Genomic DNA, 14,165 nt, shown 5'->3' with positions numbered 1-14,165 from the left:
ATATGTTTAATACGACGTATGCTATCAGATTGTCCAATAGAGCGCAGCGATTTTAAAGCCCACCCATTTTTACCCATACGTCACTCACTCCCGTGACCACTTCTAGCCATTTTCGCGGGAAATATTTGGTGACCGGTGACATTTTGCCTTAATGGACTGTTTACAATGTGGTTGTTTTAAGTACTTTAATTAAATACTTAATGAAATACTGTCTTTTTTTATTTAGACAAAAATGCTATCTTACTTTTAAAATAAACTGGCTTGGGTTTGCTTTAAATACACAGAACATGGGTGGAACTTTGGCATAAGAGAAACATTTGATTTTTAAAACTGACCAAAAGGCTCAGATGGGGTGGGGGGTAACAAAATGACAAGAACTACATTTTTTTAAACTAAAGTAAAGTAAAGTAAATTGTAACTAACTGTAATTACCAAAATCAAAAAGTGGTATGTTTATCAAACTGTCAATTACATTTTTCAAAACAGTTAAACTTTTCCTTCTACAACAGATTCTGATTCTCAAATTATTAAAAAAAGAAAAGAAAAAGTAACCACATACATCTATAAAAGTGCAATTAACTTCCAGCTAAAATGCATTGAGGAGTGAGGTAGTTTAACAAGGTCTGATGTGGTTCACTGACACCCAGTGACAAGGGCATTTATGCACTATGCATATGTTAGCACAATGAAATGTTTTTTTTTCTGTTAAAAAACACCGATAAAAAATATTTTTGGGATCGATACGATAATCGTGTGGTGAAATATCGCAAATTCGCAATATATCGCCAAATCAATTTTTTCTTACACCCTTTGTGTACAGAGGATTTGAAAGGATTTAGCTTTGGCTGGACAACCTGCCAAATGCCTGTGGATCTCACCATTGACCAGTTACACTTGCTAAAATTTGAGTTTTAATATTGTAATCCTCAAATTGCCTGAGCACAACGGATGCAATTTAGCTATTGTGCTAACTCCGGCATATTTATGTTGACGCTGTTTGCTGACACATTGATTACCATGTAATGACCTAATTCAAATAACTAACTAAATAAAATGAAATAACGTTGCAGGGGGACACTATGACACAAAAACCCTCCAAAAGCACAAAATCCAACTATTGTTTATTTATTTCCTCATTAGTAAATTTCTGATGCATTATGTGCCATCAATGCATCTTCATTCATCCAGTATTAGATGATTGTACAAGACCTGGGCAATATATCAAGATTCAAGATATATCTAGATTTCTATTTTGGCGATATAGAAAATTACGTCATCTATAACAATATATTTTTTGAATTTCTCATTGTGAAATAAAATACTTAGTTGCTGCTTTTGTTACTTCTTAGAACAGCATGAAAAGCACAGTAAAATGGATTGTTGAGTGCGTCCTAACCCAGCCCTACCCCTGAACAAGCCACACTACAGAACTCACTCACACGTGCTGTCCCTTAGTGGCGAAAAAGCCAAAAGTTGAACTTATTGTGCAGCTGTTTGTTAATAAATGGATCTGTGTGGCATTTTGCATCAGCAAATTTAACCCAGAATTGTCTTTCTAGTAAAACTTTATTACGTTAAAATATCAATATTTATATTGTATATGGCCATTTTGAAACAAAATATTGAGATATAAGTTTTGGTCCAAATCATACATGCACATAGCAATACAAGACATGGACACATCAAACTTAAATATCAAGTTTCCTAAGCCAGTAATTTGTTTTTAAATCAGCAACAGGATTTTTGAGATTTTTAGTGGGAAAAGTTCAGAAAAGATTTCAGACGATTTTTTGTTTTGTCCATCTATTTGTTTTAAATACAATGTGAAATATCTGTTAATCTGCAAGAATGTGTCTTCTTCGCAGAGTCCTTGTATCTAAATCAAATATTTCTTGTGGAGGTCACAGTGAGGTGTCTGGTTGTCTGTAGATAACTCTTCCAAGTGTGTGTGTGTGTATGTGTGTGTCTGTTCCTCAAATATCTCTGCAAATCAGGCTCAGATTGACCTGAGACTTTCAACATGGCTGCTGCTTGGTTCAAAGGTGTGCAACGTTGAATTTGTTTAGACTGCAATGACACCGTTAATGAATTTTTTCATAAAATTGTCTTATATGCAGCTTTGCAGAACAGCTCAATGTTGACAGGTAGTCAAAAAACGACTGATATCCGTAAATATTGACCAGCAGGTGTCCTCAGTGAGCAATATTTGTAACAATAATAATAAAAAATAAAAATAAAAAAAGGCTTTCACTATATATATGTAGCCTATATTACAGTGCTAAATATTATATTCTGCAGTTCATTTAGTCAACTAGCTACGCGCGCACACGCACGCACGCACGCACACACCTCTCTTTTAGCAGGCTGCAGATGTATGTTGGCCTATATTACAGTGCTAAATATTAAACCTCCCGCTATGCTATAGCAAGGCATACTTCCTACGTGCACTGCACTAGTTATTGTTGAAGTAATATACAGAGTTCCCTTGGTTTAAGTCAGATATTCCCTTGGTAGATACTATCTTATTTCACAATGTAGATTTAGTCTCCCTGGTGAGAAACGAGCTCTTTTCTTGACACTGGGTGTTGTTCAGTATTGCCAAACGTAGTTGTTCCAGAGGTGTGGTTGCTCCGATTAAGTGTGTGTGCAATCATAGGATAAAACAGTTTATTTAGCTATTACTGACACTTTGTCATGCATATCACATTGGAGAGAATTGGATATCACAGTTGGAGAAACATGATTAATATTGTATATATAATAGCTCACCTATTTAAGTAAAAATAAGCCTGGATATTGGCAAGCTGAATCCCTTTCTTTGGTTGAAGATCAAACAATACAATCCTTTATAACTCACCAGACTACTTCCATAAGGCACACATACATAATCTATAGCAGAACAATCCATCATATGAGATGTGACTTTCAATAAATGCTGATTGAAAAATGGTGTCACAGGCTGGTGATCAGCATATAGCTATATTGTATATACCAGTAGTTGCGTGTATAGTTCTCCTACATGCTACATCCTGTTTGTTAAAGCAATCATTTGTTGCATCACCAATATATCTTTTTTGTCTAATGACTTCAATGACCAAATTTACCAAAATAGAATGAACAGATAAAAATTTTAAAAAAAAAACCCACACAGCTTGTCAGCTCTGTTGTTCTTTAGAAATAAGGGAAATAATCATTTTTAAAAGTAATAATCATTAAACATAAATGATTGGGGCCCACACTGTCCGTCAGCAAAATGATGGTTCATTATTATAAGAATCTGTGATAATCACATTTATTTATCTGAATAATATCCACGATTATCCAGGAAGTTTATTATTATTTGGGTCATAAGATATATAAATCTTAAAGATGTAAACCATTGTTTTAATCAGAAATAAAATTGGCTAAAAGTGACCAAAAATGGTGGAAAAGGTGGTGAAATTAGTTTTTTAAATCACAGAAATTGGTTAAAAGTTGCACATCAGTGACCAATAAAGTGTCAATATTGGAACAATTAGTAGGAATAATTAGTTAAAAGTGGCAAATAATGAACATGGCAAATTCTGATTATAGTTAAACTGGCAAAAATAAGCAAGAAATATGGTGAAAAAAGGTTAAAAGTAGAAATGTCCTGATAAAACATTTTCACTTCTGATACAATACCGATATTGCAGCCTTGCATGTTGTCCGATACTAATATCGACCCGATACAATATAAGCACAAATCATACATACTTTTATGACTTTTATTTTGTAGTGTGGAATGTTAGAAAAGGCTTGATCAAGTGATGTTACTCAAACAGAGAACAATAGTCAGCAACAGTAGGGGTGAGAAAAATTGACCCATTTATTATTGACTTAGGGTTAGGGTTAACCCAAATTGGTTACATACATTTTAACCTTAAACATAATATCTACAGTGTCCTACAATTGAATAAATATAATATAATATGATATAATGTAATATAATATATATCTGAGATTTTAGATGCAGTCGGATAAAATCCAATATTCGTTTTCTGGCTGATATCGGACCAATATCCGATATCAATATTGGTTAAAAGTGACAATAATGGGTCAACATGGTGACATAAGGCGGGAAAAGTGGTGGGAAATGGTTTATAAAGGCCGAAAATGTCTTGAAAGTGGAAACAAAAGTACAGAAAATTCATTGGAATTTGATGCAGAAGTGGCAGAAATAGAAGTAATGTAGCAAAAATGATTTAAAAGGAGCAAAAATTATGGCAAGAAAAAGTGACGAAAAATGTGTTTAAATATGGCAAGTTTGGTGTAGTTGCAGAAAAAGGGTAAAAATATGCAAAAATTGTCTCAAATTGTTCAAATAAATATTCTTGGTTTCTTGAAGGCATCTGGCGACCAAAGATGGGGTCCTGACCCCAAGGTTGAGAACCCCTGGTTTACAGTAGGCATTACTGATCTGGAAGCAGGAAACCAGTGTGTAGCAGACCTTTCATTCCCAGCTCTGACCTCTGATGTCCGCCTCCCACTTCCTTGTTCCGCTCACCTGTTACACCTGTGTAACTGCCCCGTAGTGACGCTGCGCTCGTGCACCTGCTGCGGTGTTATTATCCTGCCATGAGCGACCAGTTCAACAGCTGTGAGCTCACCAGCTCCAACACACCGGAGCGTGGTTTAATGGTGGTGCCGGTGGGAAAAAGCGACAAAATGGACTGCGAGGAGAAACCCATTTTCTCCGTCATGGGGGGTGGGGAGGGTGGTGTGAAGCAGCGGGTGTTCAGGGACACGTTCGCCACCAGCGGGGGAGCTGTGTCGCCGACCTCCGACACCGAGTCCGGGATCTTCTCAGCGGAGTGCGAGCTGTGCGTGGAGCACGAGGCCGAGCTGGACTGGTTCTGCGGGACCGAGCGGAAGCTCATCTGTCCTCACTGCGCCACGGTGGGCTCGTGCCAGGGACACGCCGTGGTCCCTCTGTCCACTAGGGTCAGCGCCGTCAGAGTGAGTCCGTCTTCTTCTCCACACTGACCATTAGCCTTTTATTATGGCGGTACGTTACAAAACCCTTTTTTAGTTTACCGTTGGAACTATAGGAAAATAATTTAAAAAAATTATACATGTATATTTTTTTAAAATATGTGACCAAAAAACTTTTTTTCCCTTATTTTTTCTGACAGGTTTTTTTTTTTTTTTTTTTTTAATTAAATTTTGTTTATCCTTCTATTGATTTGGTCTACAAAAAAAAGTATCAACATAGTTCGTGTTGAAAAAAGTATTTAAAAAAAATCACATGAACATGTTTTCATCTTAGAACTTCCAACCATGTTTTTGTGGCCCCTAGCGGTATAAGAGTAGACTACACCGTGTAACTTTTAACATGTATCAAATAATTCTAGATAATTGCACTACTTGTTATTTTATTCATAACATACTTTTTCAATCAATCAAACTTTATTTATAGAGCACCTTTCTTCCAATTGAATTGCAGATCAAAGTGCTTCACAGGAATTTAAGATTATTTTTCGATCTGGCCAATAAAATAAGAACAACAATAAGTACATAATTAAATTATGTTATATATACTTTTATAAATTTAATTCAGTGTTATTAGTGATAAGTTACAGTATATGACATCACAGGTTAATTGGTAAATGTATAAAATCATTGTGCTGGTACCATGTGGCTAACCACCATGAGATAGTATTGTGTGCATTTTAACCTAACCACAAATATTATGGAATAAGTAATTAATAGTGCAAGCCAGTGGAATAAGATCAAGAACACAACAAAAAGAAAATAAAAGCAAGTTAACAGTTGTATAGGATGTTATATAAACAGTTTGCATATTTAATATATTTCTGATGGGAACATACGTATATACATTTTGTTATGTCTTTTGTTTATAGTAGATGCTTTTCAAAACATAATAAAAAATGAAGCTCAGCGCTGAGATAATATAGAATAAAAACCATCCACCATTCTCATATTTTGCCACTTAACTTATTTGAGCTTCAAATATATAATCACACAATGTTATCTCCCCTGTTAACATTTTATGTGAACATGAAAACATATTTAATAATCTATTAATATGGATTCAAATCGATCCACAGCCCACAGTGTTGACATAAGGAGACGTTTAGCAGGTGAATATTTCTGCTCTTTGTAATTCTTTGGTGGGTGTGCCGTGCACTGAAAGTGGCTTTCCTTGTCCTTCCCTTCTCCTGGTATTTGGGAGGACAAGATTTTCCTGTTGTGTTTCCAGCTGGTGGTGTCACGCTGCTGATCGGATTCACCATGTTTGTGTCTGTTGTGTTTGTTTTCGTCGCTCCAGAATCAACTGGTGGACGTGTGTGAGAAAATCCAGCTGCAGGCGCTGCGGATCCAGAAGTTTATCGACCAGACGCTCACAGTGAAGGAGCAGAAGCTTCAGGTACCAGTCAGTGTCTCAACACACACACACACGTGGTCTCACTCTGCACTGACAGAACCAAAGCAAGCTCATGTGGAGCTTGTCCAACAGGTTTTGTGGCTTAATGTTGGGTGGATCAGGTTTATCAAGAAGACACATAAGCTTTATGGAATTAGAGAAGGAATTATCTCCTGTTAAAAGGCTTTTTGCATTAAAGCCCAAAACCTGACAAGTTGCTTCCCAGCATTGGTTGGTGTATATTTACCATGAAAGCAGAGACTTTTCAATGCAGTTTGGCTTTCATTTTAAGTGATTTTTTTTTTTTAATGCTAATGGTTAATGAAGCGCTCTAATCCATAGAGCAGCGATTCTCAACTGGTGGGTCGGGACCAAAAGTGGGTCGCGGAACTGTACTGAATGGGTCGTGGACAGCTGGTAAAAAAAAAAAAAACTTTGTGTCTCTCAAATTGTCTTTTATTTTGAAAGAAACTTTTATTTTGACAGACATGCTGTGAAATGCATGTTGCACAGGAAAATATATAGATTTATTTATTTTTTTTAAATATCTATGTGTGTTTTTAACAGCTATTTTTGAAAAACTAAATTTGGTTGGTTGAATAAAAAAAAAAAGTGGGTCGCGATTTAATGACCGTGGAAAAATGTGGGTCACAGGGTGACAGCAGTTGAGAACCCCTGCCATAGAGAACATATTGATACATTTTGTACTGCTGTTCCGGTACCGATTTCCCCGCGCAGTTCTGCGGAAGTGAAGTCAAATGACTCTGATGGTGACGTCAAATGACGCTGGTTAGGGGTGTCCCTATCCGATATTGATATCGGATATCAGTCTGATATCAGCCAGAAAACTAATATCGGATTTTATCAGACTGCATCTAAAATCTTCAATATATATTATAATTATTCAATTTAGACTACTGTAGATATTATGTTGAAAGTTAAAATGTATGTAACCAATTAATTAATAATTAATGGGTCAGTTTTTCTCATACCTACTGTTGCTGACTATTGTTCTCTGTTTGAGTAACATCATTTGATCAAGCCTTTTCTAACATTCCACACTACAAAATAAGTAATAAAAGTATGTATGATTCGTGCTGATATCGTATCGTATTGGTATCAGCCAGTACTCATGGCTGCAGTATCGGTATCATATCGTAAGTGAAAAGTTGTATCGGGACATCTCTAACGCTGGTGCGCATTCTCGACGGCATGGGAAGGCAGCCCGCTACCGGAAATAAAAAAGAATGAGAAGACGACGGCTTGACGACTGAAAGAAGACAAGCACAGTGGACTAAACTACTGTTTGGTTCCACAGATGAATGCAGATGCATGTGCACAGGTCTTGCAGTAAACAGTCACATGAACGGCGAGTAAATAAATAAATAACCGTGTCACAGTTGGAGTGCGGATCGTGCCACATTTTCTCGTCCGAGTCCGAACCAAAAGTCAAAACCTAATTTTTTTTTTCAAAGAAATGACATATTTACGTTTGTTTTAGTGGCAAACTAAACAATTTATTAAAGGTATAGAGGACAATTTTCCCGAAGTTTAGAAAAGAAACGCCCTCTGCACATGTGCAACACTCTACCTGCTCAAGAGGCAACGCCTACGTGTGCGAGAGAGCGTGCACGAGCGCAGTTTTCCTCGTGCACAACTCTGTTTATAAGTTGGAGTCAGCATCACTCAATACATATGCTTGCCTTCCAAAAGAAGATTTGCACTTTTCCCACTATGTCACACTCGCCATCGGTAAGTGAAAATCCATTTTCAAAGGACCCGATGCGCACCGGGCACGAGCACGAGCACGTACGACGGCCTTACGTAAACATATCATCAGAATGATTGACAATTAGGAGGGCCAATAGTTAAAATGATCCACCTGGAAGTTGAAGCCAAAATAACATCATCCACAATACCTTAACAAACAACTGTTAATGTCAACATCAGATCAGCGCACGGGTAACAAGCGAAAAGTGAAGCACAAACAGGGGCGCAGTGCACGTAAAAGAGACCCATCGGATCTATTTACATAATCCATGTATCAAAGATAAGGATAATCCATGTTATTGTGCAGAAAAAGGAATGTTTCAACAATGTATTCCTTTATAATTGTCCTCCTCTGCTCCATCCTCCTTGCCCAATTGCCCTGCACTCACTGTTATACAGTACATCAGCTGTGGCTGCTGCAGCAGGAAAGGAAGTGTTTTTTACTACTCGACATTTCAGGCGACCCCAAGGTTGAAGAACCCTGGAATAGTGCACGGCAAAAATCTGATGTTAAAAAATCCCACAGTTTGACAACAGTTGCATTAATTTGAAACGTTTCCCGTGTGCAGGTGGCGGCGAGCAGGGCCAGGGAGCAGGTGCTGGCCCAGGTCAGCGCTGCTCGGGAGGCTCTGGAGGAGGAGGAGCAGCGCCTGCTGGAGGAGGTGCAGAGTGAGGAGGAGCGAGTAGAGCAGTGTCTCCTCACTCAGAGAGCCCACTGGAGCCAGGCGCTGGAGAGTCTGTCCCAGACACGATCCCGTCTGGTGCACACGCTGACGCACACGCCTGACGCACAGCTGGTGGTGAGTGGTGAGATTTTGTGTCCAAATCTAAGTGTTAGTTAATCATACTTTTCCTTTTTTGTGTTTCAGAATAGCGTGGAGGACATAGCTGAAAGGTACATTTGTTGACACATTTTGAAGTCAAATGTTTTGAGCTCAGGGTGAAAAATGAATGAATATTAAATAAAGTCCGTCTTTGCATCTGATCCTGCAGGGTGGAGCAGGCGGAGGGGGTGGGGGAACCCTGCGACACAGAGCAGCTCAATCTTAAGCCCAGCTGCAGTGACAGCAAGTTACTGAAGGGACTGTGGGCCACTGCGGTGCTGCTGGGGCCAAACGGTTGGTCAGCTTTGATTTCTTTTTCACTTCATGATAACTAAACAAAATGTACAGTGAAGGTGTAAGAAAAAAAACGATTCCGCGATGTATCTCGATATTTCACAGCGCGATTATCGCATTGATGCAAATAATGTCCAAATCGTTTTTTTTTAATCATGTTTTTAATGGATAAAAAAGCATGTAATAGCGCTAATATATGCATAGCACGTAAACACCCGGTCACTAGGTGTCAGTTAACCACATCAGACCTTGTTAAACTACATCGCTCCTCAATGCATTTTAGCTGGAAGTTGATTGCACTTAATTTTACGTAGGAAGTATGTATTACTATAGAAAAGTGGGAGTTTCAGTAGCTTTTTCATGGATGGCCAAATGAGGATGTTTGAAGATGGGAAGTCAGGGACATTTAGATTTGTTGTGAAATGTGTAGAGTGATAACTATTTTGTTTTCATATATTTAAATGAATAAACTGGGAAAAAGCAATGCACCAGCATGAAGTTATGCCTGGAGAAACACTTTGAGACACTCACGTTTACATGGGAGCTTTAATTCCTCTTCAATTCAGAATAAAAGTTAAATCCTCTTTAAACTGACCTTGTAAACATTTAATTCCTATTGTAAATTTAATTCTGAATTACGCACGCACGCACGAGATATTTGAGCCATAGAGACACACACAGATGTAGAGAGATGAAACATACTGGGAACTTTTGTAGATGTATAAGATTACTTTTTTTTTTTTTTTTGAATAATTTAAGAATCAGAATCTGTTGAAGAAGCAAAAGATAAACTTTTTTAAATTATGTAATTTGACAGTTTGATAAACATATCACTTGTTTTTGATATTAGTGCTTGAATTACAGTTAGTTACATTTAATTCATATGTGTCAAACTCAAGGTCCGGGGGCCAAATCCGGCTCTTTAGATCATCCAAATCGGCCCGCAGGAGAAAGTAAAAATGACAGAGATTACCAAATTATTAGATATGTCAAATTCACCAATTTAATGAAACTCCACAATATTTGTTTATGTCACACAAATGCAAATTGTGGAAAGAACTCTCAATTTTCCCACAAATCTTGCAATTTCTCATAAACAATTCTACAATTTTAATCTAAATTACACAAAAATTCTAAACAAAATCAAGAATTTTTGAAGTGAATTGAACTGATGTTGAAAACACAATGATGTTAATATTGTTCTTTTTTCCCGCCTAAAATCTGCCGCTCACTTGAGATCAAATTGTTCTATATTTGGCCCCTGAACTAAAATAAGTTTGACACCCCTGAATTACTTGTTTTCGCAAACTGAATAAAAAAAAAAAAAAATTTCATTCCATTTTGTACTTGTAAATTTGTAATTATTGATATCGCGATATATCGTGATGTATATCATTGATTAGTACCGGAATATTGTGAGTATTGTGACATACAAATCTTGAATCGTATCATATAGTCAGATTCATGGCAATGCACACCCCTAATATACAATATTAAATGCACAACACAGCAGGACCTCCGACCAGTAGTTAGATTGTGTGAGACGACAATAGATGAAAATTAAACAATTACTGGGTAATGATGTAACTAAATGTAACTAAAACAGTAATAATAATACAAAAAGTTTTAAATCATCTTTTTAACACGAGTGTTATCCTATTTCACAGCTTATGGATCGCCTGATCTGACGTTTGACCCACGCACGGTGAGCCCTCTGCTCTCCCTCTCCAGTGACCTTTGCACTTTGACCTTCCTCCATAAAAGACCTCGCCATTCCCCGCCCTACGACCCCGCGCGCTTCGACTGCTGGCCCAACGCGCTCGGCTCAGTCTCCATGTCCTCCGGCACCCACAGCTGGATGGTGGACGTGGGCCAGAGCGCTGCTTTCAAAGTAGGGGTCTGCTACCCCTCGTTGGAGCGCAAAGGGTCAGGTAACGAGGCCCGACTAGGCTACAACAGCGAGTCGTGGGTGGTGTCTCGATACGACGGGGACTACTCCTTCTGCCACGACGGGAGGAAGGTTCCCCTGCAGGTGGTTCGCAGGCCTGAAAGGATCGGCGTGCTGCTCGACTGGTCGAGTCAAACACTGGTTTTCTACGAGGCGGAGTCCAGGGCTGTGCTTTACTCAGTCACACAACAATTCACTGCTCCTCTTCTGCCGGCATGTGCCGTGACTGACCGCAGTATCACCATACTGCATTGACCGCTGAACAAGGATGGAGGAGTTTACGCATTTTCAGGGAATTTTGAAGATTCAGGAAATCCAAATTTGCAGCATTTTGTTGATCCCTGTCAATCTAATTCTATCTCTGTCTATCTGGTTTAGATCAGAGTTCTCAACTGGTCTCCACAGTCATTAAATCGCCATTAAATCTATATAAGTTCCTTTCAAAATAAAAGACAAATCCAAGATGAGAGACATTAAGTATTTATTTATTTTTGACCAGCTGTCTGCAACCCACCCAGTACAGGGTGAATCGGAGAATCGCTGGTTTAGACCATCTCTCGCTATCATAATGTCTCAAACAGCCTGTTCTTAGGGATCTTCTGCTGACATATAGCATCAATTTTTGTTATTTAGCTCCAGCCTAGAGCTGGGCAATATGGGCTCAAAATGGCGATAAACAATATAAATCTCAATATTTTTATTTCAAATAAAGTCTGACCAGAAAAACAATCAATTAAAAAGTAAAAATTTCTGATTCAAACACAATATGTGCCACTTTTGGCTTTTTCTCCAAAAAGGGACAGCTCGTGTGAGTGAGTTTTTTTAGTGTGGCTTTTTAGGAGGAATGTCTGGGTTAGAACGCACTCAGAAACTGTGCTTTTCATGTTGTTCTTAGAAGTAGCAAAAGCAGCGACTTCCAAAACTAGTATTTTAATACAAAATAAGTTATAAAAAGTATATATCGATATAGGCAATATTGTCATTTTCTGTATCGCCAAATTAGAAAACAAAATAGATCTTGAATCTCAATATATTGCCGAGACCTATCTTTTCCCAAAATGGCGATAGACGATCTAAATCTCGATATTTTTAATTCAAATAAAGTCAGACTAGAAAAACAATGAAATGAATAGTACAATTTTGTGATTCAAAATGCCACACAGGCACATTTATTAACAAACAGCTGCACAATGTGTGTTACTTCAGACTTTTTGTCCGATAAGGGACAGCACGTGTGAGTGAGTTTTGTAGTGTGCGTTTTTTTAGGGGAAGGTCTGGGTTAGAACACACTCAGAAATCCATCCAACTGTGCTTTTAATCATGTTCTTAGAAGTAGCAAAAGCAGCGACTCCTAAAACGAGCATTTTAATACAAAAGAAGTTAGAAGTAAAGAAGTTACCTAACCATGCAGTAAACTGCATTTATACTTGCATTGTTTAAAGTGAAGACCCAACACTGCATGTTACGTTTGACTGAAAGTACAAAGGAAGGTGGATTCAATGTACACGAATGAAGAGACATTTTTTAAATGTTAAACTTGGACCACAGTTACGATGGATACGGCTGTGCAATCTGTAGATTTAGCATAACTTTTTATCCATTTCATTTAATAGATCTATAGAAGCTGATAATTAAAAAAAAAAGTTGATTAATGCAGTTTTAATTTGAGTATACAATATTACCCTATGGATTTTTTTTTAATTTTTTTTTACCAACACTGATTGTATTTTAAATCTATTATCTGTTGTGTGATATGAATGTTTATTGATCTGATTTGCACAGTGAAAACTCCTGAAATATCCAGGTATAAAGTATGTAGTAAAATGATCACTCCAAGGATCGTGTACACTTTCATTTATTGTTTTTTCCACACTGTACGCACACTACCGTACTATCATTTTAGGGGTTTGGTGTTGAAAGTGCAGTTTTTCTTTTACAAATAAAGTCCAGAAACCTTTCAAAAACTATTTTAGTCACACTTCACAGTACTGCCATGGAAATTCTATCATATTAAATAAAAATACTATCATAAATTACACAAAGGGACAGTTAGCTTAAAGTATGTGCAGGTTATTTTCTTCCTGGCTTAACAGTGTCAATCACATCCATTTAGTTTTATTTTACTCATAATTGAATATGTGTCTGTGTGAAGTGTTTTTTGTTTTTAACACAATGCTAGTTCGACATCAGCACAAGTGGCACTAACTAAAAGTAAATTTGCTGTCACACTTTTTTTTTAACCGCCTTTAGATTAGTAAATATTTACAATACTTCAAATATTATTCATATGTAGGATATCTATATCTGGCCTTTTATAGAGTCGATTTGAGCATCTCCAGCATTCTAAAATCATTGTCTAATTTGACACAAACATAACAGCCTCACTTTTGTGTATATTTTGTGAGTATAGAGACATTATAACACAGTAATTGTCCGCACTATGCACAAAATATCTAAAACACAAATCACAGTATATGATTTTTCACCTTTTTACGGTAAGGTTGATCATTCAAAAATAAAGTTTAGTCCAAAAGCTAACGAGGCATCAGTGATGATTAAAAAAAAAGGGAAAAAGTGTTAAAAGCACATTTTAACTCCCTCAGTGCCATTGACGAGATATCTCATCATTTCAAATCCAAACGCTCAGTGCCATTGACGAGATATCTCGTCATTTGCATTTTTTCACGGGGATTACTAGAAAACACCCTGGCGGAGGTCTCATCAATATCTAAGCTGTGGGGTGTTGTAGTGACCAACTGTGTCCAGAAGATGGCAGTAGTGCATCTTTAGATGAGAGATTAGCCACTGATGCTCCCAGCAAAGGAGGAAGAAGCAGGAAAAGAAGTGAGATTATGGCTCTATGAAGTGATATTGTGACGTATCCAGCAGCTCACAGCACCACATACTAACACAGAACATGTGT

General features: G+C 37.5%; 1 protein-coding gene across 2 annotated transcripts; it reads left to right on the top strand.

Annotated features, from left to right (window-relative positions):
• The first annotated feature begins 4,414 nt into the window (after positions 1–4,414).
• Positions 4,415–13,079, top strand: bspry (B-box and SPRY domain containing). Of its 2 annotated transcripts, none has more exons than XM_028462962.1 (6): positions 4,415–4,977; positions 6,311–6,415; positions 8,746–8,976; positions 9,046–9,071; positions 9,170–9,294; positions 10,962–13,079. In XM_028462962.1, the coding sequence occupies exons 1-6, from the start codon at positions 4,597–4,599 to the stop codon at positions 11,495–11,497; spliced, it is 1,404 nt and encodes a 467-aa protein (XP_028318763.1). In that variant the 5' UTR covers positions 4,415–4,596; the 3' UTR covers positions 11,498–13,079. The 2 variants fall into 2 exon arrangements, with proteins under 2 accessions (XP_028318763.1, XP_028318764.1); XM_028462963.1 differs by having other exon boundaries at positions 4,419–4,977; positions 6,311–6,409.
• The last annotated feature ends 1,086 nt before the right edge of the window (positions 13,080–14,165 follow it).

The sequence above is a fragment of the Gouania willdenowi genome, chromosome 12 (genome assembly GCF_900634775.1).
Source record: "Gouania willdenowi chromosome 12, fGouWil2.1, whole genome shotgun sequence".
In the NCBI taxonomy this organism is placed as follows: domain Eukaryota; kingdom Metazoa; phylum Chordata; class Actinopteri; order Blenniiformes; family Gobiesocidae; genus Gouania; species Gouania willdenowi.
This window is presented reverse-complemented; position numbering and strand designations above follow the sequence as displayed.

What these genes read in the sequence shown, in the direction of transcription:
- bspry (XM_028462962.1), top strand. Translation starts at nt 4,597, where the DNA reads ATGAGCGACCAGTTCAACAGCTGTGAGCTCACCAGCTCCAACACACCG. An exon ending in CTAGGGTCAGCGCCGTCAGA is followed by an intron (nt 4,978 to 6,310) that starts GTGAGTCCGTCT and finishes TCGTCGCTCCAG; the next exon opens with AATCAACTGGTGGACGTGTG. An exon ending in GGTGCTGCTGGGGCCAAACG is followed by an intron (nt 9,295 to 10,961) that starts GTTGGTCAGCTT and finishes CCTATTTCACAG; the next exon opens with CTTATGGATCGCCTGATCTG.